At 36.2% G+C, this 25,515-nt stretch overlaps 1 protein-coding gene across 4 annotated transcripts in view; it reads left to right on the top strand.

Moving 5' to 3' along the window:
- Positions 1 to 25,515, top strand: part of LOC122748645 (cohesin subunit SA-2-like) — a 139,349-nt gene that overhangs the window by 1,864 nt on the left and 111,970 nt on the right. For all 4 annotated transcript variants that reach the window (XR_006355628.1, XM_043994412.1, XM_043994410.1 and 1 more), the window contains exons 3-12: positions 3,075 to 3,159; positions 10,856 to 11,020; positions 11,611 to 11,707; positions 12,615 to 12,691; positions 14,825 to 14,896; positions 15,932 to 16,136; positions 18,373 to 18,524; positions 19,910 to 19,983; positions 21,451 to 21,574; positions 23,430 to 23,528. Coding sequence is in view for 3 of the 4 variants with exons in the window: in XM_043994412.1 (XP_043850347.1) it covers positions 3,075 to 3,159; positions 10,856 to 11,020; positions 11,611 to 11,707; positions 12,615 to 12,691; positions 14,825 to 14,896; positions 15,932 to 16,136; positions 18,373 to 18,524; positions 19,910 to 19,983; positions 21,451 to 21,574; positions 23,430 to 23,528 (1,150 nt within the window). In the remaining variant the exon portion in view is untranslated. The remainder of the gene's footprint in view (positions 1 to 3,074; positions 3,160 to 10,855; positions 11,021 to 11,610; positions 11,708 to 12,614; positions 12,692 to 14,824; positions 14,897 to 15,931; positions 16,137 to 18,372; positions 18,525 to 19,909; positions 19,984 to 21,450; positions 21,575 to 23,429; positions 23,529 to 25,515) is intronic.

Here is a 25,515-nt window from a genome sequence, read left to right as displayed (position 1 = left end):
TTACAAAAGTTGCAGAAATCACCTCATTTGAACCCCAAACAACCTACTGATATGGTTAGCATGTTTTCTAATTCTTTAAATTATACGTGGTGCCTCTGCACTTAATGCCTTATATATTTTAAGATAAGGGGTACAGTGGAAGGTGAAGACAGGTGGTTGGACTGAGAGGAAAGCAGCAAAATAGTGACTCAATAAGCATTCACTTTGGTAAGCATTTATTAATCACCTAGTAAGTGCTGGGTTCTGGGGATATAAATATGAAAATGGTCCCAACCCTTTTAGGACCTTACATTTTAAATATGTGTAAATTGTATATAAATGTATATACATATATGTATATGTATACGTACACACATATAAAACAAATATGTAAGTATATAGTAATTTTTCTTGTGGGCAGTGTGCTGTGGGGAATCATGAATACTTGTGGCAAAGAAGCTGAGCCTTAAAGGAAGCTAGGGATTTCAACAGGCAGGAATGAGGAGCAAGAGCATTCTAGATGTGGGAGACATTGTATGCAAAGATGGGAGATGCAATGTTTTTATATGTGGTGGGAGGGAAGTTAGACTAGATTGGCTAGCCTGTAGAGTATATGTCCAGGAGTAATGTCAAATCAGTTTGGAAAAATAGTTTGGAGTTAGTTAAAGGTTTTAAATGCTAAAGGAAGAAGTTTTCATTTTTATCCTTGAGGCCATAGCTTTTTGATTTTGTTAGACTGGCTCCTTAGAAATATTAATTGAACAGCTGTTTGGAGGATGGATTGGAGAGGGGATATACTGAGAATAGGTCATTAAGGCCTGGACTAGGGTAGTTGTGATATGGGTAGATTGAAAGAGACAGAGGCAAGAGATGTGGAGGAAGTAGAATTGGCAAGAGTGGGGGTGAATCAGTAAAGAGTCAAGAATGACTCTGAGTCTATAAACCTAAATTATTGGAAGAATGATGGCATTCTCAGCAGAAACAGACAAGTTAGTAGAAGAGGTGGTTTAGGAGGGAAAGATAATGAATGAGTTCTGTTTTGGATATGTCAAGTTTAAGATGCCTAAAGGGTATCCACATGAAAATAATTAGCTAGAAGTTGGTGATAGGAGCTAGAACTGAAGGAGAGAGATGAGCAGGGTCTTTTGAATGCCACTTGTAGATTATTGTTTATATTCTAAGTTAATGTTTCATATTACGTTTTTACTGTATTTGGTGGTTAGATTTCAGGGTCATGTTTTTGTTTTTGTATTATTTTTCTTAGCAGTTGGTAGAATATAATAGTATACAGATTCTTAAAGAGATCTAAAGGCATACACAACTTTTTCAAACCTTTGGTTATCTTAACAGCTTACTAGTTGATTGGAAGTAAGCTTTGTTCATTGGGACTAAATCATGATTGGTTTTTGACTTAAACATAAAAGTATTCATAAAAGGAAAACTCCATAGTCTAACTCCAACCTGTTTTCCAATCTTATATCATGCTATTCCTAATCACTTAGTTTCTTTTCTAGAGGTACTAAACTTCCTGGATGTACCTTTGCCATACTCTTCCCAGTAAATGGAATGCGTTTCCCTCTAATTTTTCCTGTTGAAATCCTGCCTATTCTTCAGGGACAGATATACATGCCATCTATTACATTAAGTCTTACGTGATTTTTTTTGGTTTCCACTTGGCACCTCTTCACCCCAAAGAAAAAAGAGTACTTTCTCACTGAACTCTGGTTTTGTTTTGTTTTTTTAACCTTTTTATACATATATCTCATTTTACTTTGTATTTATGTGTGTGTATATAAGTCATTTCTCCAACTAGATTTGAATTGTTTGTTTGCAAGGACTGTCTTATTCATCTTCATGTCCATTTTTGTGACTAACATAGTGAATGAATCATTCCTGTTATGGATGCCCAATAAATCTTTGTTGAATAAATAAATAAAGTGATTTGACTCAAAGTACAGTATGCCTGAATCTGCGTGATCATTACCTGTGTTTTAGTGGGTTTCTGCTGTAATTACACTAATATTTTATATCGTTTTGAGCAAATACTCAAAAGCCTTTTATATAGATATTCTTGAAACAGGTAGTACTTAGGTGGACATAAAACCATGGACCTACATTTAAATACAGCTGTTCATAAAGTACATGTGGATTCAGTACCCAATGGGCAACACAGAATTCAATTCCTGAGTGTAGAAATAATTTAAAAACTAAACGAAAAGAGAAATAAACACAAACACATGCTGTTTTGCTCTATTTCATTGGTTTCAGCTTGGAGATTGGTGCTGGATTTTCTCAAGAATACAAGAGTTCAAGTCTGTTCTTCCAATGTTTTTAAGAATTTCTGTTCTTACTAGTTTGATTCTAGCTTTTTCATTGCTTTCTCTTTGAGAAACCTGAGACAACTAGGTAATAGAACTGCAGATGAAGTATAGATATTTAATTTTCTCTGGAACTCAGAATCTTAACCCCTCCCCTTAAAAAAACTTCAGAATAACCCATAGCACAGACCTCAAAGGCCAAACTATAACAGAAATAGAAAACACCTAGTATTATAGAATGTTTGAGTTGGAAGGTAACACAGAGATTATCCATTCTATCCCTTCATTTTACATGTAAGAATATGGAATCTCAGAGAGGTTTAGCAACTGGTTAAAGGTTAGCTATCTTGCCAAGGTGGAAATAGGACTTTACCACTTAAGTAAGAGTTTTTCTATTATATATATCATGATTTAACTAGAATCTAAAAAGAATTAGTTCATCTTAAGAAGAAAATTATAAAAGTGATATAGCCTAATGATTTCCTTTAATGCCAGTGAATATTTTTTGAGGGTAACTGATCTTATTGTTTTGATTTTATGCCCCTCTGGCCACCAAAAAGTACTTAACAAACTATGTACATCAGTACTTTGATTAATTCTATAAATTACATGGAATTTTTTTGGGAGAATTTTGTAAAAAGAGTTTTTTTGAGTTATTCCAAATTGTTTTGGGGAATGGCCACTTTAAATATTTTGCCTGGAAATTTTATCAGCTTATATACAACTTGGACCTTATATAACATCTTTTCACTACATGTTCTTTTTCTTATACCATAGAGAAAATGATGGCCAAGAGGCAACTGCACCAGCATCTGCTGTACAAAATGGTGGCTGTGTGAAAAACCCTAGCAACTTGACACCAGTAAGTTCTTGTGAGTGGATGAGGGCACATGGGTACATATGTGTAAATATAAATATCTGTATGTCTATACATAATCCTATTTGTATAGATATATAGACAGGATTGTTATAATGTAAACACACTGATCTATCATTTTGTGTAAGTGACTTCATTTTTTAATCCACATGTATCATATTTATGCCACATAGTTATTTGTGTGCTTAAATTCCCTACTCTACTGTAAGTGTTTCCTGGGCAGAGACCATTTCCTGTTCAACCTTATGTTCGATAGCATGTAAGGTAGGAACTTCTCAATATTCATTACATTTTAAAAAATTCATTTTTGATGAATCTTATTTTTAGGTTGGTTGTATTAGCTAGATCATAGCTGGGCCCCTCTATTTTTTCCTCTATAGATTTGGGCTATAACACACGTGTGTGTATATGCACATATACATATACATATATATATGTATGCCATCCTTTACTTTTGAATATTGTCTTATTTTTGATGATTCCTCATCTGTTGCTGTAGATAGGATGAACTTAAATCACTTAGGTTCAATTTCATATTTTGTTTATAGAAAAAAAGTATATCCTAATGGTTTGATTCAAATCTTTTCATAGACTGAAAGAAGTATAGATTTCATTTTCACAGGTTGCATTGTAAATTTTAAAGTACTGAATTATTCATTGACTAAACATTTACTAGTTGCCTGTAATATTCAGGGTGTTGTCTTGACTGCTATCCTTTGTCACATTGTGAAAAAAATACATTATCCTCGAGAAATAAATCTATAATTTGATAAATTGAACTAAGCATTTGTTGGCGAGTAATTAAGTCTTCTAGACAAATTGAAAAGCAGTTAGGTGGTGCAGTGGATAAAGCTCTGGGCCTGGAGTCAGGAAGACTCATCTTCTTGAGTTCAGACTTAACTCAAACAACTGAACAACAACAAAACAGATTGAACTTTGACTTTCATTGGCTACAGTGACTTTCCTTAATCTTTCTAAATATCCTCTGAAAGAGCATCTCAGAAACCCTTAAAATTGGTCTCCTAATGGAGTTGACGGTTCATTGTGACTTGTGCATATAGTATCTCTCTCTTTTTTTTTTTTGGTGAGGCATTTGGGGTTAAGTGCCTTGCCCAGGGTCACACAGCTAGTAAGTGTCAAATGTCTGAGGTCAGATTTGAACTCAGGTCCTCCTGAATCCAGGGCCGATGCTCTATCCACTACGCCACCTAGCTGCCCCCATATATCTCTTAAAAAACAATAATAATTCCTGTCTCTTACAAAGTTTCATGAAAGATTTGCAAAGAACTTTTTTATATTCATGTTTGGGAAGTTTCTGTTATGTGCAAGGTATGCAATATACGTTGCATACAAAACAGCTCAGCCCTGTAGAGAGCTCATAGATAAGTAAATACAAAGTCATTTAAAGAGGAAGAGAACGCTAACAACTCTGAAATCAATAAAGACCTCATACTGGAGGTGATAGGTGAGCTGAGCCTTTAAGAAATTTAGGAATTCTGAGAGGTAGAGGTAAGGTGTGAGTGAATACTAGAGGTTGGGGAAAGTCTCTGAGAAAGCAGTCAATAAAAATTTATTGTTTACTATGTGCCAGGCATTGCACTAATCACTGGGTATACAAAGAAAGACAGAAACAAGTCCCTGACCTCAAGGGGCTTCCATTTTAAAAGGAGAGACAAACGTGACAGTAACTAAGTACATACAGGATATATATGGAGTACATAGAAGGTAATCCCAGAAAGGGGAAAGCTCTAGCAGCTAAGGGCTTCCTGAAAAAAGTGGGAGTTGAGCTGAGTACTGAAAGAAGTTAGGGAAACTGAGTTAAGGAGGTAAGAAGGGAGAGTGTTCTAGACATGGGGTTAGTACAAGGGCAAAGGAGATTGGAAATGGAATGTGTGAGGAATAGCAAGTAGTCCAGTGTGGTTGGATCATAGAGTGCGTGGAGTGGACTAAAATATAAGAACACTTGAAAAGAAGGAAAGGGTCAGGTTTTGGAGAAATTTAAATATCAAACAAGATTTTGTATTTGATTCTTGAGGTATGCCACTGGTGGTGATTGAATAGAGGGGTGACATGGTCAAACGGCTTTAGGAAAATTACTTTGGAAGCTGAATGGAGGTTGGATCGGAGTAGGGAGAGACATGAGTCAGAAAGATCAATGAGAAAGTTGTTGCAGTAATCCCCTGGGTAAGAGGTGATGAGAACTTTATACTAAGGTGGTGGCAATGTGAATAGAGAGAATGAAACTTATATGAGATGTGCAAATAGAAACAGAATTTGAAAACAAATTGGTTTTGTTGGATGAGAGAGTAGCTGAGGGTAAGCATTGTAGGATGGTGGTGCTCCTAACAGTAATAGGAAAGTTGAATCAAGGTAGGATTTGAGGGGAAAGATAATGAGTTCTATTTTCAACATGGTGTATTTGAGTTGTTCCAAAGGCAAGGGGTATCAAAAGGTAGAACTGTAGCTCAGGAGTGTGACTAGTACTGGGTGTATAGATTTGGGAATCATCTGTTTCCAGATGCTTTTTGAAACTATAGGAGGTGGTTAGATCACCACTTGAGATAGTATAGAAGGATCATAGAAGAGGACTCAGGACAAAGTATAGTCATTGGGTTTGACAGGTATGCAGAACCAACAAAAGATGCAGAGAAGAAACGATCTGATAAATAGGAGCAAGAAAGCTAGTGTCACTCGTTCATAGAGTAAGTGAAGGAAGAGATTGCAAAGGTAGGAAAGGTCCAGTCTGTAAAGGGTTTTAAAAGTCAAACAGTGTGGGCAGCTAGGTGGCGCAGTGGATAAAGCACTGGCTTCGGATTCAGGAGGACCTGAGTTCAAATCCAGCCTCAGACACTTGACACTCACTAGCTGTGTGACCCTGGGCAAGTCACTTAACCCTCATTGCACCACAAAAAAAATACAAAAAAAAAAAGTCAAAAAGTGAAATTTATATTTATGTATGGAGATAATAGGGAGCCCCTGAGGTGTACTAAATGGAGGGGAGAGGGTACCGTGACATGGTATACCTACACTTTAGAGAGTTCAATTTGATAACTTGAATTGAGAAAGCCATCTATAATAGGTGCCTCCACTTTCTCACCTCACTTTGTTCTTAACCTTCCTTAATCAGGTTTCTGACAGCATCAATTCAAATGAAACTTCTCTCAGCAACACTGCAGTGTAAATTCCCCAATCACAAATGGTCTTTTCTCAATCTTTATCCTTCATAACACCTCTGAAGGATTTGATGTGGTTGATCATAGCCTGCTTCACCTCAAGCTTCCCCCAATTCGAGTTATCAAATTGAACTCTCTACAGTTTAGTTGAGAAGAGGAACAAAAAAGGGATATAATTGCTAGTTTGGATGGATGAATTGAGTACTGGTTTTTCAAGAATGGGAGAGACAAGGGTGTGTTTTTTTTTTTTTTTTTAAGCAACAAACATTTATTTTATTTTTTCCAGTTACATGTAAGGGTAGTTTTCAGCATTCATTTTCATAAGATTTAGAGTTCCAAATTTTTCTCCCTCCCTCCCTTTCCTCCCCCCTCCACAAGATCACAACCAGGTTATATATGTACAATCCACAAGTGTTCTTTTTATCAGTTCATTCTATGGGGGTGCATAGTAAGCTTCCTCATTAGTTCCTTGGGATTGTCTTGGATCATTGCATTGCTGAGAGTAGTTAAGTCATTCACAGTTGCTCATTGAACAATACTGCTGTCACTATGTACAATGTCCTCCCAGCTCTGCTCACTTCACTATACATCGATGTTCATTAGTCTTTCTAGGTTTTTGGGGGATCATCCTGTTTGTCATTTCCTGTAGCACAAGACCATTGCACTATACTCATAAAGCACAGCTTTTTCCATCATTCCTCAATCGATGGACATTCCCATGATTCTCAATTCTTAGCCTCCACCAAGAGTTGCTATAAATATTTTTTGTACAATTTTCCCCCCTTTTCTCTTTTTCATGATTACTATTGTTAACTGTTTCCCTTCCATCCTATTCCCTTCCCCATGATATTTATTATATTATGACAAGGGCGTATTTTTAGGCAGCTGGGAAGGACAGAGGATATGGAATGTGAAATTTGGGGAACAACAAATAGGCCAGTTCGACTAGAACATAAGAGTGTGTGAGAAACATGAAATAAGTCTAGAAAGAGTCTGGGACCAGATTTTGAAGGGCTCAAAATGCCATGCTGAAGATTTTTTTACTTTATCCTAGAAGTAATAGGCAGCTACTGAAGATTTTTGAACATGGAAGTCAATTTAGCATCTCTGCAGAGAATGAATTGGAGAGGGAAGAGAACAATTAGGTGATATATTCAATCAATCAGAAAGTTTTAAGCATTTACTAAGTGCCAGGCACAATGCTAGGTGCCATATAAGGACAAAGAATATAACAGTCATTATTTACAGCGAGCTTACATCCTAGTGGAGAAGACAAACACATATAAAATGCATACATAAAGCTAATAAATACAAAAATATACAAAGTAGTTACCTACAGGGTAGTTTGGGAGGGAGGGCACTAGCATTTTGTGGGATCAGGAAAGGCTTCTTTCAGAAGATGGTGCTTGAGCTGTATCTCAATGGAAGAGAGAATCTCTGAGATGAAGCTGAGGAAGGAGTGAATTCAAGGCATGGGGGATGGCCAGTGCAGAGTCATAGAGAGGAGCAGAGAAAAGGTCAGTTTGATTGGATTGAAGGGTAAGGGAGCCAAGGGTCTGAGTGTTAATGTCCAGCGAGATTGGAAGAATAGATCGGGGTTAGGTTGTGTAGATCTTTTAAAGTTAAACAAAGGAGCTTATATTCCAGAGGCAATAGGAAGCCATAGTACTTGATTGAGTATGGAGGCACATAGTCAGGTATTTGCTTAAAGAAAATTAGTTTGTCAGCAGTGTGTAGGATGGATGAGTGGGGAGAGACTCAGTGAAACCAATTAGAAGATTGTTAAAATAATGTAGTTGAGGGGTGATATGGACCTAAATTAATGTGGTAGCTGTGTGAATGGAGAGAAGGGGTTGAATGTGAGAGATATGGAGAACATATAAATATGTGAGGGAGAGTGAGGATAATGGCAAGAGTTTTGGATAATGGCAAGATTGCAAATCTCGAGGACACCAGAAAGTTGCTAGTGCATTTAAAAGAAATAGGTAAGTTTGGAAGAAGGGAGGATTTGGGGGGAAAATTAATGAGTTAGGTTTTGGATAAGTTGAGTTTAAGATGTCTCTGAGACACCCAATTTGAAATGTCCAGTATGCAATTAGAATATTGTAATGGTCTAAGGGAAAGGTTATGAGGGCCTGAACTAGGCTGTTTTGGGTGGAGAGAAAGGACAGAAGGAAGAGATACTGTAGAATAGAACTGATTAGATATGGAAGATAAGAGAAAAGTCATAAAGGATTCTAAGGCTGTAAACCTAGGTGACCAGAAGGATGACTGTCTCCTAAAAAGAAATAGAAAAATTTGGAGGAATGATGAACTTAAAAGTTAAGATAATGAATTCTAGGCAGCTAGGTGGCGCAGTGGATAAAGCACCGGCCCTGGATTCAGGAGGACCTCAGTTCAAATACGACCTCAGACATTTGACACTTACTAGCTGTGTGACCTTGGACAAATCACTTAACCCTCATTTCCCCCTGGCCCCCCCCCTCCAAAAAAACCCAACAAAAACAAACAACCAACAACAACCAAATAAACCAAAAACAAAACAAAAAAGAATGAATTCTGTTTGGGCTATGTGGAGTTTGAGATGCCTATTTGATTTCTAGGTGAAGATGTTTAGCATGTGGTTGGAAATGCAGGCCTGGAATACAGGAGAGATGAGAAATAAATATTTAGTTTGGGTAGTCTTTTTAGAGACAAAAATTGAGCACATGGGAACTGATGACTCACTGAGAGTGCAAAGAAAGAAGAGGGTTCAGGACCAAGCCTTGGGCTAAAATTGTTTCACAGACTGGATAAGGAGGATGATCCTGGCAGAGGAAACTGAGGAGTGGTCAGATGGGTAGGAAGAGAGCAGTATCATAGAGGCCAATGGAGGAAAGAGTAGTTATCAGCATGAAAAGCTGCAGAGAGATCACAATGAGGAATTGGAAATGACTTAGAAGTTAGGGATCATTATTATTCTGGGAGAAAGCAGTTGTCATCAAATAATTGGATTGGAAGCCAGATTATGAAGGGAACACATGAGTAAGTAGGGTCAATGACTATAGACTCTAGGATCTCTATATTAGGTCCTAGTTTTCATTGTAAAGGGGAGAAGAGATATAGGATGATAGCTTGAGGTGGTGGCAGTGTCAGGTGAAGGTTTTTAAGGATGGACATCTGGGGATGTTTATAGGTAGCAACGAAGGAACCAGTGGACTTTAAAAAGACAAAATGAAAGAGAGGGACTAATTGAAGGGCTAAATTTAAGAGAGATTACAGAGAATGAAATCAAAGGCTCAGGTAGAGATACTGGTCATGGTAGAGAAGCTGAAGTAAAAATGGAAAAAATATTTTTTCATGTTATCTCTATTTATGTGACAAAGTTTTGTTAAATACATTTTAAGTTGTTTGCCTAGGATATCTTAAAGTTTAATCTAGGAACCGTTTTTTGAAAAAAATTTCTAGTCTAATACTTGATGAGTGGCATTTGAAAACCTCTTTAATAGGAAAACAATTTTCTTTTTTTTTTTTTTTTAATTTTTTTGGTGAGGCAGTTGGGGTTAAGTGACTTTCCCAGGGTCACTCAGCTAGTAAGTGTTTAAGTGTCTGAGGCTGGATTTGAACTCAGGTCCTCCTGCCTCCAGGGCCAGTGCTCTATCCACTATGCCACCTAGCTGCCCCAGCAATTTACATTTTTAAAGTTGACAGCATGTGATTTTGTGAATCTAGAAGCTGACTGAGGGAGATTTTCCTTGAACTGGTATTACCAAATGTAACTTTACTGAAGTGGCCATAGATTTGCTTTATTCTTAGAAAGCAGCTCTAGTGCATGTTGATATGAGATCAGTCTGCCAGTAGGAATGCTATGATTGCCCACTAAAAGGTGAAATTAGCCTGAGAAGTGGGAAAGAAAAAAGGCTCTTTGGTTCAGTGGTTGGGACTTTTGTTTTTGTTTTCTATGATGAGCAGACAGCAAAAGGAAAACAGGCCAAATTCTGTATAAACAAATTTGTTACAGTGAAAGCCTTGATAAAATTCAGTCATATTTAAGCATTTATCAAACATCTATGCCAAGTATTGTTGTTAGGTGCCAGGGACACAAAGACAGAAACTGAATAGTTTCTACTCACATTATATTTGAGATACAAAGGTGAGGAACCTACATTCTGCTAAGTAAGTGACGCTGGGTAAGTCATTTTCTCTTCTTTGGGCTTTATAGATGAGTTTCCTCATTTGTAAAGTGAAGGCAGTGGACTAGATTATTTTGAAGTTCTTTTCCAGCTCAAAGTCCTAAAACTTTAAAAATTAATTGATTACCATTTATTTTAAGCACATTGATTGCAACCAAATGCCAGAAAACAACAAAATCCAGGGGAATTTCAGAATTTTTGTTAAAGATTTGACTTGGAATAACCCTGTGTGTGTCTCTTCTTTGTGTTAGAATGGAAGGTCCTTCTGGAAAAGAGGGCTAATGTTTCGGTGACAAGCAGATTTATGATAATTCTTTTGGAAAACTTTGGTTTCAGAAAGGGAGAAGGAAGGTCCGAGAGCAGTGTGAAAACGTCAGAAAGAAAAACATTTCAAGAAGGAAGAGGGCAAGTCAGCCAGAGACCAATGATGATGAAGTTGAAGAAGTGGTGGAAGCAGTCACTCTCTTTGAGGTGGTCAGCTTGGGCAAGAGAGCTATGCAGGTATACCCTTGAGTTGAAATGCTGTTAACCTGGATTTAGGTTGATCGTTTGGTAAGGTATTGCTGTTAGTTGGTTCTTCCTTCAGCTCTACCTATAGATGGGTTTGGTCATGGTTCATATATCTGCTTCCTATACTTTTGCTTTATACATGAGTATGAACCAATTCATGTATTCTCCATCCCTTTTTTCCTCCTTGATCTTTGAAAATATAATAGTACATAAATATATAATATTATGTATAGTCACTTTTACTAGCTAAATTTCAGAGCATGTGTGAGCTAACTTTTCTTATGTGTATTGAGAAGAGGAAACAGTTATAGATAGCACATTGTCCATTATAGTGCTTGTATAGCTCTTACAAAGCTTTTTATAGTTCTTCTTAATATTGATTTTTCTGATCTGAAGGAAATCAATTCAAACCTTGATTGTGATATTGTTTGTTTTACAAATCCATGTCCACTGAAAAGTAATTACATATAATAAAAACTGGATTTGGCATGGTCTCTAAGGTGGGTGGTCTTCCAATGCCAGTATTTCAGAGGGTTTCAGTTGTTTTCTGTTCTAAACATTGGCTGTTTGTTTCCTGTCAGTCAGTGGTAGATGACTGGATTGAAGCCTATAAAGAAGACAGGGATTTGGCACTTCTGGATCTCATCAATTTCTTTATTCAGTGTTCTGGCTGTCAAGGTAATTGTTTCTTTGTGGGCATTTGTAGGATATACTTTCAGAATGTTTAGTTAGGTTTGAGCTGAATCTTTCATTTATTTCTGTTCCATAGTCATAATTTACATTGACCTTAGTTTTTAGGAGTTGGGGCACATTAGGATATTCTTGGATGGTTGGTTTATATTGGAGACCTTTGGTTGTTGAGTGGAAAGTCCCTTATAGCTCAAATCATCTCTCTTGGCAGATGCATAAATTAAAAAAGGGGAAAGGAATGTTTTGTTTTGTTTTTTAGTTTTTTTTAGAGAACACTTTGGAAATTGACGGTATTAATGAAATGCCTAGTTTCATGACTGTTTTTCATCCCTATCTGTCCTCAAGCCCTGGAACGTGTCTAGCAAATACTTTCCATGATTTGTAATTAAAGATTCTTTTGGGCCATTTTGAAGGTTGTGTGAATATTCTTCTCACAGATAGATAACATTGAAAATGGCTTATAAGAAGCACTAGAGATTTTAGGACCATGGATTTAACCTTAGAAGTCATTTTTGGGCAGCTAGGTGGCACAATGGATAGAGCACCAGCCCTGGATTCAGGAGGACCTGAGTTCAAATCCGGCCTCAGTCACTTGACACTTACTAGCTGTGTGACCCTGGGCTAGTCACTTAACCCTAATTGCCCCACCCCCCCAAAAAAGTCATTTTCATTTAGTTCAACCCCCTTATTTTCCACATGAAGAAACTGATAGGTTAAATGATATTATCTATGGTCGCACAGGAATTAAATAGAACTGGAATTGGAACCTAGGTCCTTGGGTACCAAATCCAGTCTACTGTGTCATTCTGCCTCAATATATGCATCTAATATTGGTCTATTTGTTTATATTTGACTCTATCATTCTTAAATCTACTTTTCCATTCATTATATCCAGGGATGGTGACTGCTGAGATGTACCAAAGTTTACATACCTCTGACATTTTGAAAAAAATGATTGAGAAGTTTGATGAGGTAAGATTTAATTCATGTGGTGAACTTGAAACAACTTAGATTTTCAACTGTTACTGGATTTCCCTTGTAGTCTCATGTATTTTGTTTTATACATTTAAAAACATTCTGAGAAGAGGTCCATAAGTTTCACCAAACTGCCAAAGAGGGCCTAGTGACTCAAAAGAGATTAATAAGAGTTCCTATATTAAGCCATGCTGCTTTAATTTAAAAAAATATATTATAAGTCATTCCCTAACTGATAAATGGTCAGAGGATATGGACAGGCAGTTTTTCAGAAAAAAAAATTAAGCCTCTCTGTAGTCATATGAAAAAAGGTTCTAAATCACTATTGCTCAGAGCAATACAAATTTAAACAACTCTGAGGTAACAGCTCACACCAGTCAGAATAGCTAATATGACAGGAAAGGAAAGTGTTGGATGTTAGAGGGGATGTAAGAAAACTGGGATACTAATGCACTGTTGTTGGAGTTGTGAACTGATCCAACCATTCTGGAGAGCAATTTGGAACTGTGCCCAAAGGGCTATAAAATTTTGCATACCCTTTTTTTTGGGGGGGGGGGTTGCGTGGCAATGGGGGTCAAGTGACTTACCCAGGGTCACACAGCTAGTAAGTGTCAAGTGTCTGAGGCCGAATTTGAACTCAGGTGCTCCTGAATCCAGGGCCGGTGCTTTATCCACTGTGCCACCTAGCCACCCCTTGCATACCCTTTGATCCTGGTAATACCACTGCTAGGTTTATATCCCAAAGACATCCAAAAAAAAGGGGAAAGGATCTATTTGTACAAAAATATTTATAGCAGCTCTTTTTATGGTGGCTAAGAATTGGAAATCAAAGGCATGTCCATCAATTGGAGAGTGGCTAAACAAGCTTTGGTATATGATTATGATGGAATATTATTGTGCTGTAAGAAATGACATGCAAGATGATTTCATTAAAACCTTGGAAAGACTTACATGAGCTGATTTATAGTGAAGTGAGCAGAACCAGGACAATATTGAGCACAGTGACAGCAATATTATACAGTGAAGAACTCTGGAATGACTTATTCTCAGCAATCCAGTGATCCAGGACAACCCCAAAGAACTAATGACAAAATATATTATCTACTTCCAGAGAAAGAACTGATATTGACTGAATACAGACTGAAGCATGCCATTTTTCACTTTCCTTCTTTCATTTTTTTCTTTTATTTGACTCCTCTTATACAAAATGACTAATATGGAAATATTTTACATAATTGCACATGTATAACCTATATCTGATTGTTTATCACCTTAAGGAGGGGGAATGGAAAGGGGGAAGGGATAGAATTTGGAATTTAAAACTTGAAATAAAAACGTTAAAAAAATTCAAAAGAAAATCAAAAGGAAAAAAGGATCATACAAGATAGGGGAAGGATTATCTCTCTGTCCCTTTGTCTGTTATAGACCTAGATTACCTATTCAGACTAAGCTAATTATGACTTTAAATAAGTGGGATCAATATAAAAGTGTTTTTTAAGTTTAATTTATTTACAAGCTTATAATCAAAGGTATCTGATTGTATTCTTTCTCCATCTTATCTGAGATAATTCCATGAGTTTTTCCTTTTTTTTTTTTTTTAACCAGAAGAATGATTTGTTAATTTAATAATCTCATTCTATTCTAGGCTCTGTAGGGAACATTTATATATAGCACTTTATGGTCTTTGAGTACCATGTTACATCAACATGTACAAAAGATTTTTTGGTAATGATTTCTTAATTAGTTGAAGAAAGTTTAGGGGTAAAATCTTTTTGAAGCGCATGTGTGGCCATTGGATTTGGTATCCTCATTAGGAGTTATAATTTCTTAGGGGCTATGAGTATGCTTATTATTTGATAATGGGAAAAAAAATCCCAGATCTAGAATGAACAAGATCCTTCTCTCCACTCAGAAAATTTCTTAAAATACTAAGTTGGCAAAAGCAAAATCACTTTAGTCACAGCTGGAGAAACATTCCACTTTATATAATTTTAGTTTTGTTGGTTATGCTTTTATTTCATGTATGTAATTGCATTTTTAGTGTAAATCTGTATTTAAAATTCAATAAGGAAGAGCAAAGTAATCCTCCTAAAATGTAGATTGAAGTCTTTTTTGTATAATCACTTATAGGAAACAGGGTTGCAGTATAAAAGAATTATGGCTCGCCCGTGGATCTTAACAGTGACGTGGCCGATGGAGTTGGTAAAACCTTTGCTTATTTTCCTTCTCTTCAAATGTTATATATTTGTCAAGTTCTAGTCGTACATATGAAATTAATGGAATTATCTTATTGTCTATTCATGAATTGAATTAATATTTTAATTATACTACTTTCTGTCTGTCAGTCAATGTAAATTGTAACGTTTTCGATGTCATGAACTAGGGATGTGTTCTCTGTGTGTGGTAGCTCACACAGCACCATACATATTTTGATGCTTAAATCCTTTTTGATAACTGATTATTAAGATTGCAAGGCATGTTTTTGCGTTGCTTTCTTGATACTGTGCACAAACATTGTGATAGATGTAGTAACATGTTAAATCATTATAGTTTGATAGTGCCCTAAACATAGAGAAGAGACACACATCTATAGCCTTCAAAATCCTTCTGAGGCTCAGGTATTATTGCAACGTAATAATAATAATAGTGATAGAAGCTGGGAAACCTATAGCTCCTGTTAACTTTTGAGTGAATTCTTGTCAAATGGGAGCTCACTCACAGTGAGCTAAACAAATGGTTTCTGAGGAGATGAAACAGGGAAGAAGCTCTGAGAAATTGACTGTGAGTGGCTTCATCATGTGCCTAGGTTTTAGGGGCTTTAGGGGGTGGGCCTATGGTATATACATCTCAGAAGCTTTAGCTGATTTTGAAAAATCAGAAAAATGAATGATGAACTATTTAATTGGTTGTCAATATCTCACATTGCTATTAGTGACTTTAATTATAATAGATTTTATTCAGTCCCTCTGTCTGATGCTACATTCTTTTGTATGTGGTATAGGGAAGAAGGACAGTGGTTCAGTGGCTTTAGATATGACAAGACATAATTTAGCTTTTTTCTTTGTTGAATATAAAGTTTTTGTTCTACAATTAGATTAATGTAACTAACTTTCTGATAAAAGCAAAACCTAAGTGACTTACTTTTAGCTTTACTTTATGCATTTTTTTTCATCTTAATTGAAATACCTTATTTTGTGTTTGTCTCTCTTTCCCCACCCCCCCACCCCCCAAACACAGGAAGATGAGGGTTACCCACTTGTTAAACCTGGACCGCACTGGAAAAAATTTAAGGCTAATTTCTGTGAATTTACAGCGGTGTTGATTCAACAGTGTCAGTACAGCATTCTCTATGATGGTTATCTGATGAACACAATCACTTCCCTTCTTTCAGGACTCACAGGCTCTGTAGTGAGAGCATTCAGGCATACCAGTACGTTAGCAGGTCAGTTCTACTCATCTCTTCTAGCATTGCATTTGGGTTATTATGGTGGTTGTAGCTATGGAAGGAAGAATATAAATGTGATTTAGGACCAATGTCTTCATGTCTCATTGGTTCATGGAGTTGGTAAATATGATACCTTTTGGAACCTTTGAAACCTTTTTTTTCCCTTTTAGTTAATTCATATGTGTGTGTGTGTGTGTGTGTGTGTGTGTGTGTGTGTGTGTGTGTGTGTGTATGTATATGTATATATATATGTATATGTATATGTATACACACACACACATATTTAAACATTGCCTATTGTATTTTCAAGCACTGTGGCAGGGTTGTGGGAGATATAATAAGAAGTAATAAAATATATGATACAGTTCTTGACTTAAAAAGTGTGTGACCTAGTTGGGGAGAGAAGACTAATGCCTGAAAACTTAATTAATACTATAATGTGCAGTTTATGATCAAATGCCAAAAGAAAAATTGATTTAGTGTTAAGATGATGGAAAGATTTCTATGGGTTGTGGTGGTGAGGGAAGGACTTAGGGAAGAGGTGAGACTTGAGCTAAGTTGAAAAGAGAACATTCTAGACAGGAAGAATGGAGTGAGCAAAGGCATGCAGGTGGCAATTATCATTGCATGTTCAGAGGAGGTCCTTTATATTTTTGTATTGTTTTCTTACATGGATTTGCTTCTTTTCTATGATGATGCAAACATATGTGTCACTTGGTTTTGGGTGTTAAACTGTGCTTCCTGTGGCCAAACTTGGGCAAAGGTAGCATTTGGATCACCCTACCCTTCCTTACCTCCAACATTACTCTATAGAATGAACTCTTAAGGCAAAATGTTATGTTCATTTGTACATCTTTCTTGCCTCTGTGCCTTTGTTGATGCCATTTCCCCACTAGAATGCCTTCACCCCTTTTCTGTCTCTCCTAATTCTTTTCATTCTTCAAGTCTGACCTCCTCCATGAGGCCTTCCTTCACCATCCTAGCCTATTGTTGTAGGCTTCTCTGAATTATTGCCCCAATTGTCTATTTCTTACTTGGAATTCATCATATACTGTCTTAGATTGTTATCTTTTTCATGTGTATATATCTTATCTCCCCAAACACCTTTTTAAGTTCCTTGAAATAAGGTACTTCCTTTAAATTTGTATTGCTATTTTTAAAAAATCACCTTCATTTACTGATATATCCCTCTTCCCCCTCCCAGAGAGCCGTCCACTCTAACGAAGAATAAGAAAGACAAAACAAACAAAAAAACCCAGTTCAACAAAACTAGCCAATATGTTAACCAAGTCTGACATCATATGCAGGTTTTCACAACCAAAGTACGCCATCTTTGCAAGGATGAGAGGAAGTTATACACTTATATCTCTTCTTTGGGGCCAAGTGGCAGGGATTATTTCTTATACTTCTTTTAAATTCCCTAGATACCCTGCCCAGTGCTCCATAGTTTTATTAAATAAGTATTTACTTTTTATTTGTTGGAAAGAATTTGAGGGAAGAGCGTTTATTTTTTTTAAAAATTGCTAACCAAATACAAGTGGCTTTTGGGAGCCTAGGGCATTATCTCATTTGGAGCTATTTTGCTATGGATTCATTTTATTAAAATGGACAGCTTATTAATAAAAATAAGGGGAAAATGACAGTTTCTGGTGTAACAGGACAAATTGGGGGAAAGTGCCTTACTATTTGATTAAAGGTTAGTTAGATCTGTAGTTACTAAAAGACACAGATTTAAGAAGAAATGATGTTATGTCATCTAACCCCCTGAGGAGGGTTTTTTCCCCCCAAATAGACTAAGGAATTATATTTCTCTGGCCCATCTTGCCTTTCATCTCAATCATTATAGAATTAATATTTATTCTTCCTTCTCTGTGATCAGAGCTTTATCTAAGGGCATTTGGTGAGTTAAGATGCTCTTACATGTGCTTTGATGGGTTAAAGTGTTTATTGGCCTTTCTTAATACTTAAATGACAAATCATTTTCTTTCACAGTACTGAATATTTAATTTGTTTAAATAGTTTTATGGTTAAGTTATTTATATTGTAAATGTAACTGATCTTAGAATAAATGCTGTGATCAGCTCACTTACCTTTACCATGTCTCTTCTATTACCTTCTTTTCTGTTTTGTTTCTTCCCTTTATAGCCTTTTGGTGCTTAGGAGATGAAGTTTTTATACTTAAAGCCTTTTAATTCAGTGACATTTGTTTGTTTAAACATCTCTTGCATTTCAGCAGTGAAGCTGGTGACAGCACTTGTGAGTGTAATTCAGAATCTTGATGTCAGCATCCATAATGCTCAGCAGCTTTATGAAGTAGAGAAGAATAGGACCCCTGAGGGCGAAACTGGTCCTAGATTGGACGAGCTTGACAGAAAAAGGAAAGAGGTCTGATAGTTCTTACTATGGGCTAAGTACTTATGATATACTTTGGGGTACACAGTTACCTCCCCTCTCCTTTCCTTTCAATTTTGGGCTTTTTTTTTTTTCCATTTTTTTGACCTAGACCTGTGATTTCTTTGGTACATGGAATTCACCACGAGGAAACTCTTTAATGATGCAGATGAGCAACTGTTCTGTAACTCATGTGGTCTTACACAGTTGCCTGGGGCAGTGTGATACTAAATTTTGCTTATAGTTAGTATTTGTCAGAGGCAGGGCTTGAACTCTGATCTTCGTGATTCTGAAATTGGCTCTCTGTCCACTGAGCCACATTGTTTCTCAACAGCATAGATATGAGATCTGAGAGAATGAGAAATGAAGAATAAATAACCAGTCATTTTTAGTTAACATACTATTCAGGTAACATCAGCTTTTAAGTTACATAGGATTTTAAAAAATAGTGGTAATCACCTGACTAGGAAGGAATTGTATTTCATGGTACCCCAGACATTAATGCTTATAGATCCTCTTACTATAACTATGGTGCCTAAGTATTTCCAGCATCCTGGTACCATTTCTATTTCTACTCTAAGCTAGAAGTATTGAACTCTAATGCTATCAATCCTGCATTTAGGACCTTGGTTAAAATCCCGAGGGGAAATTCTAAGTTGCTCAAATTATAGAAGTATTAATTAGTTAACATATTTTATATTCCATGGGAAAAGCAGCCTTTCTCCCATTTCCCTACCATACCTTGGTTGTACATAGTAATAACTTACATAGTGGCTTAAGGTTTGTGAAGCAATTCACCTATGTTAACTTCACAATAACCTTGATTATAATGAGACTGAGAAATTTTGACTAAGGCCACCAAGCTACTAGTAAGTATCAGAAGCATAATTTGATCCCAAGTCTCTGTAGAGTCCAAGCTATCACTTCTCCCACTACACTATGATATCTCCTAGCATTTTACAAATATACCCCAATGTCAAGCTAATTTGTCTTGGACCAAACAAAGGCATCTAAATCTTAGAGTTGGCAGGGACCTCAGTGGTCAAACTTGCCTTCAGCATTCTGGAATCATGGAAAAATCTGTAACCTTTTTGGAAGGAGGGAGTAGAAGGTACATGTGAAGGTGGCACCAAGGAGAGTGGTATCAGATGGGAGAAGGGCAAAGAAGGGTAAGAGGGCCTTTGTGCACTTAGGAGCTAGAGAAGAAAAAAGTATAAAACCTCCAGCCTTAGGCCATGATGGCCAACTGAGAGAATGGGTACAAGTGCGTGTGCCCCCAAACAACACTGCTGATTTCTCCAATTTGCTGCTAATAAAATCTTCAGATCTTGTGGCCTCTAAAATGGTGGATTGTAGTTGCTACACTTTTTGTCTTTCAGTGTCAGCAAAAACCTGTGGAAATTGAAAATATGATGAATGCGCTTTTTAAGGGGACCTTTGTGCAGCGTTATCGGTAAGGATATTAGTTATTTTCAAATTTGTTTTTAAAACAAACTCATGCACAGCATGTTTTCTGCCCTCCAGGACTTTCCATTTGGATGTTTTGTTACTACTTAAGCCATAGAGATGGATTCTTCTCTATCCCGCATATTCCATAGCTATCTAAGCAATTAAATCCTATCTTTTGTCTTGGTCGTTTTCTTTCACACCCACCTTTTCTGTTCGCACTTTTCCTCTTATAAACACTCATTATCTCTTACCTATATGATTTTAAGAATATCTTAACCAGTCTTTTCATCTTTAGTCTCTACCGTCTCTTCAGATACTCTTCCTAGTGAACAGCTTTGATCACATCAACTCCCTACCTTACTCAAAAATCTTAAGTAATTCTTTATTGTCCACTGTAGAAAGAAAACTGACTCGAGGCAGAAGACCTGTGTTCAAACACTGCCTCTGAAACTTATTCTCCATGTGACCCTGGGCAAGTCATTTAACCTTATTTGGCCTCAGTTTCCTCATCTATAAAATGAGGGCAGCAGGGTGGACTATGGACTTTTGATAGAACTGGGAGTAGAAACTAGAACTATGAATTCATAGTTTTAGGGAATTTCTTTGTGAGGAAACTTCTTAGTAATGTAGGTTAGCACCTACTCAACAGTTGATAGTCTTAGCTTACCTAGAGAGGTTAAGTCACTTGTCTAGGTCCACACAGCCAGCATGGGTCACAGATGAGACTTGAACATGGTTCTTCCTTGCTTTGAGGCTGGCTCTCTGTCCTCTGCCATGCCACTTCTGGATGCTGTTGAATAAAGCCTAAACTCCTTAGTTTGGCACTAAAGATCTGTACAATCTTAGAAGAACCTCCTTTTCTTGATTCTTGTCTTCATGTTCCCTACAATCCAGGCAAAAAAACCTTTTTATTTAACAAGATCTAAGATTTCTCATCCTTTCTCCTGCCATTCTTTTTAGTTAGAATTCTACCCCTTCTCTCTCCCCAGCATCTCTGTTTGTGCTGTTGTTACCTATATTAAAAGACTCATCTCAAAACACTATTCTTCTCCAAGAAGCTTTCCCTTTCTCTCCTCCTTTCTTAGCCATAAGTGACTTCTCCCTTTTTGGAACTACCATAGCAATTTTCGATTGTTTGTACTTTCATTTTAGTGTATCTTGATTACCATTTGGATACTTTAATTTTTTATTTAGGCTGCTGGTTGACTGAACTGTTGTAGATTTTAAAATAATTAAAGCTTGTTCTGTTATCAGTCTTTGACTTCTTGATTGGAAAGGATTGCTGGTATTTAGAGTTTCTTTGACATGACTAACACATATTTAAAGACTTGATAAAGTATTAAGAGCTTTGTTCTTAAGTTTAGATAAATTTTCAGACTTAAAAACTCTGTTACATTGTTTCAATTGTACTTAGTACAAAATGATTACTGTTTAGCTTATTCTTAATGCATTTCTAACCTTGTTTTCATAGTGATGTTATTCCTGAAATCAGAATCGTTTGCATTGAGGAGATGGGAAGTTGGCTGAAATTGTACCCAAATATGTTTTTAAATGATAGTTACTTGAAATATCTTGGTTGGATGTTATATGATAAGGTGAGTTCTCTTCCTTTTCTTTTCTTGAAAAAACAAGTAGAAGTTATTCTAAAAACATATCCTTAATTGTTACCTACCAATTGCCATTAGAGTTGTCAACTTTTGTAGAACATTTAAAAAAAATTGTTATTTAGCACTATGAAACAATTAAGTTTCTTTTACTCATAGATTGATTCAATTGAAGTCTTTTGTACATCACATTAATTCCTGAATATGCCCCACTCCCTTCCCATACTGAATGATACTTCTCTTGTAATAGTAAGTTTTAAAAAATGAGCAAAACTAACCCAATCATTGACTGTGTTTGACCATAATATTCCACACCCATAATTCCCCACCTCTGAAATGAAGCAAGAGAATACATTTTCTCATATATTCTCTGGTACTAGGTTTGGTCATTATAATTATAAAGTATTCAGCTTCATTTTATTGTTCTTTCTGTTTACATTGTTGTAGTTTTGAGTAGGCAGTAATGTTGATGAGATTTACATTTTTGAGATGACTTATGAACTATAAATAAATGAAATTAAGACTTGAAGCTTTATATGTTATTTCTTTCAGTTCAGTGTTGGTTTTGAGATGGTTTACTTTTGTTGATAGCAGACTGACACCATAGAGTCGATAGAGCATGCTATCTAGATTTTGTAGCTAATAGCAGCTGAATAGATCATTGTTAACTTTACTTTAAAAGACTACTGATGAACCAAAAAAACACAATTGATGAGCCACTTCAACTTCAAAGACTTTTGTTTTGGAGAACCTAATATAAATTTCAAATAACTCCTACCTTGTATTTTCCAGTGTTTTTCTTGGTTTCTTTTGGTCTAATGGTCTATTTCTTTTAAAGGGTAATGGTGCCAGATGAATGTTGTTATTTTAACTACCTGTGCATTGAATCAAAAAGCATTGCATTGAATTACTTAAATGCTGTTATTAAATGAATCGAGCACAAATTCTGGTACATCATTTAGAAAGTTTATAGCAAGAATATGTTTCTGAATAGAAACATAAGTATCTTTTTAGTTGTGGAGATGATACCAGTGACTAAACTCCAGTGTTCTCCCTATTACCTGTAGGATAAAACTCTTTTCCTTTGCTTTTAAAGCCCTTTATGACCTGGTCCCAGCCCCTCTTCTTCATTATACAATATTCTGAGTCCCAACTTTAATGGCTTTCTTCCTGTTCCTCTCACATGATCCTCCATCTCCCATCTCCAGGCCTTTGCATCATCTTGGTTCATGCCAATACTGTGCTTCCTCCTCACCTTCACTTCATAGAATCTGATCACTTCTTTGAAGAATAAGCTCAAGCATTGACTTCTACAGGCCATCTAGGTGGTGTAATAGACTGCTGGGTCAGGAGTCAGGAAGACTCATCTTCTTGAGTTCATATCCAGTCTCAGACACTAGGGTCACTGTAACCCTGGGCAAATCACTTAACCCTGTTTGCCTCAGGTTTTTCATCTGTAAAATGAGCTGGAGAAGGAAATGGCAAACCATTCCAGTATCTTTGCCAAGAAGACCCCAAATGGGGTCACAAAGAGGTGGACATGACTAAAAAATAACTTAACAGCCACCATCACCACTACCATCTTCTACATGAAACTTTTCTCAGTTCTCCCTCCCTTCTATTTATTTGGTGTATACTTAACACATGTATGTGTCATCTCTCTTGATAGAAGTTAAACCTGTTTATTTAATTTTTTGTCTTTGTATTACCAACAATTAGCAGAATGCTCAGCACATTTGGTTCATGCCAGACAATTTTTGAGGATTTGTTAAAGTGTCTGTAAATAGGAGAAGTTGTTTCTGTCCATGTTGATTGTGATTGGTAGCAGAGTCTTCTTGTTTTACAGCAGGCAGAGGTGCGGCTAAAGTGCCTTCAGGGACTTCGAGGACTTTATGAACACAAAGAGCTTATTTTTAAGATGGGCCTTTTTAATACCAGATTTAAGGTAAGAAGCATTGCTTCTTTCCCCTTTCATCCTTCCCCTGTTTCTTGTCACTAATAATAAGTTTAGGTGCTCATTTTTTAGGAAATACGAATTCAGAACTCCTGCCTGTCTCTGACTTTGGTGGGCTTTTTGGAATGGAATAGTTATTCTCTTTTGGTTAACTGACACAAGAGACATCCTCTTCATTGAGTCAAGTAGGGCTAATTCCCAGTGTTTGGCAAATAGGTATATTTAATTTGCTTATTGATAGATTCTAGAAAAGCCTTTGTGGATGGAGTTATTTTTGTCTTGGCCAGGAGCAGGCAAACTGGAGAGAATAAACCAATCACCATTTTAGTTTTTAGTTTTTCTTTTTGTTTTCACATTCATTTGCCACTATTAGATCTCACCATCCAGGTTGCTTTGTGATTATTTGGTAGTACAGTGGAAAGAATGCTGTTTTTGGAGTCAAGAAAACCAAAGTTCAAATCTTTTTCAGACATTAATAACTATGTCTCTCTGGGCAAGTCTCTTAACCGCTGAGCTTCAGTTTCCTCACCTGTAAAACACGATTTGGATTTGATGGCTGACCTCTAAAGTTCCTTCCAGCTCTAAATATATGATCCCATGATCTTAGTCTTCATATTCATTATTTCTTATATAGCCCCAATATTCCATTATGTTCATCTGCCACAATTTCTTTACTCATTCCCTAGTTGTTGGATATCTGCTTTCTTTATGGGGGAAGGAGGGAATTTATGTAGTGCCTACTATGTGCCAGGCATTGTGCTAAATGTTTTACAGATATTATCTTACCTATAAAGTGGAAATGGATAGCAGAATGAATTAAAAATCAGACTATAACAATATGTTATTTATGAGACACATTTAAGAGTGAAAGATATGAATGGTTGGAGTAGAATTTATTATGCTTCAACTGATGCAAAAAAGGCAAGGATAGCTATTATGATATCAGTTATGGCTAAAATAGGTTTAATTAAAAGATAATCAGGGTAGCTACATTTTGATAAACAATAGACAATATTAGACCTTGTCATACACAATGAAACAATATCAATACTGAACCTATGTGCACCAAATACTATAGCATCAAAATTATTAAAAGTAAAGTTAAATGAATTACAGGTGGAGATAGTAGTACTATAATAGTAAGGGACTTTAATCTTCCCCTCTCAGAACTACATAAAAGTAATGAAAATGTAAATAAGAAAAAAATAAAGGAAGTAAATATAATTTTAGATAAACTTGTTGTGCTAGGTATCTGAAGAGAAGTAATTGGAAATAGAAAGGAATACACCTTTTTCTCAGCAGTTCATGGTACTGCTAAAAATACTGACCATATATTAGGAAATAAAAATAGATTAAAAATTAATTGGAGATTAAACAGTCTTAAGGAATGACTGGGTTAAAGAACAAATCATAGAAACAGTAGCTTCATTATAGAGAATGACAATGGTGAAACAACATATCAAAGCCTATGGGATAGAGCAAAAGCAGTGATCAGAGGAGAATTTATATCTCTAAATGCTTACATCAATAAAATAGAAAAAAGAGCATGCCAATGAATTGGGTATGCAATTAAAAAAAACAAAACTAGGAAAAGATCAAACAAAATCCCCAGTTGCACACTTAATTGGAAATACTAAAAGGTGAGATTGGGGGAAGCTAGGTGGCACAGTGGATAAAGCACCGGCCCTGGATTCAGGAGGACCTGAGTTCAAATCCGACCTCAGACACATGACACACACTAGATGTGTGACCCTGGACTAGTCACTTAACCCTCATTCCTACCCCCCCAAAAGGTGAGATTAATAAAATTGAGTGTAAAAAAACCTATTGAATTAATAAATAAAACTAGGAGTTGGTTTTATGAAAAACCCCAATCAAATAGATAAACTATTGGTTAATTTGATTTTTTTTAAAAAGAGAAGAAAACCAAATCACTAGTATTAAAAATGAAAATATACCACTAACAAAGAAGAAATTA

This window comes from Dromiciops gliroides, chromosome 3, assembly GCF_019393635.1.
Source record: "Dromiciops gliroides isolate mDroGli1 chromosome 3, mDroGli1.pri, whole genome shotgun sequence".
Classification (NCBI taxonomy): Eukaryota; Metazoa; Chordata; class Mammalia; order Microbiotheria; family Microbiotheriidae; genus Dromiciops; species Dromiciops gliroides.
This window is presented reverse-complemented; position numbering and strand designations above follow the sequence as displayed.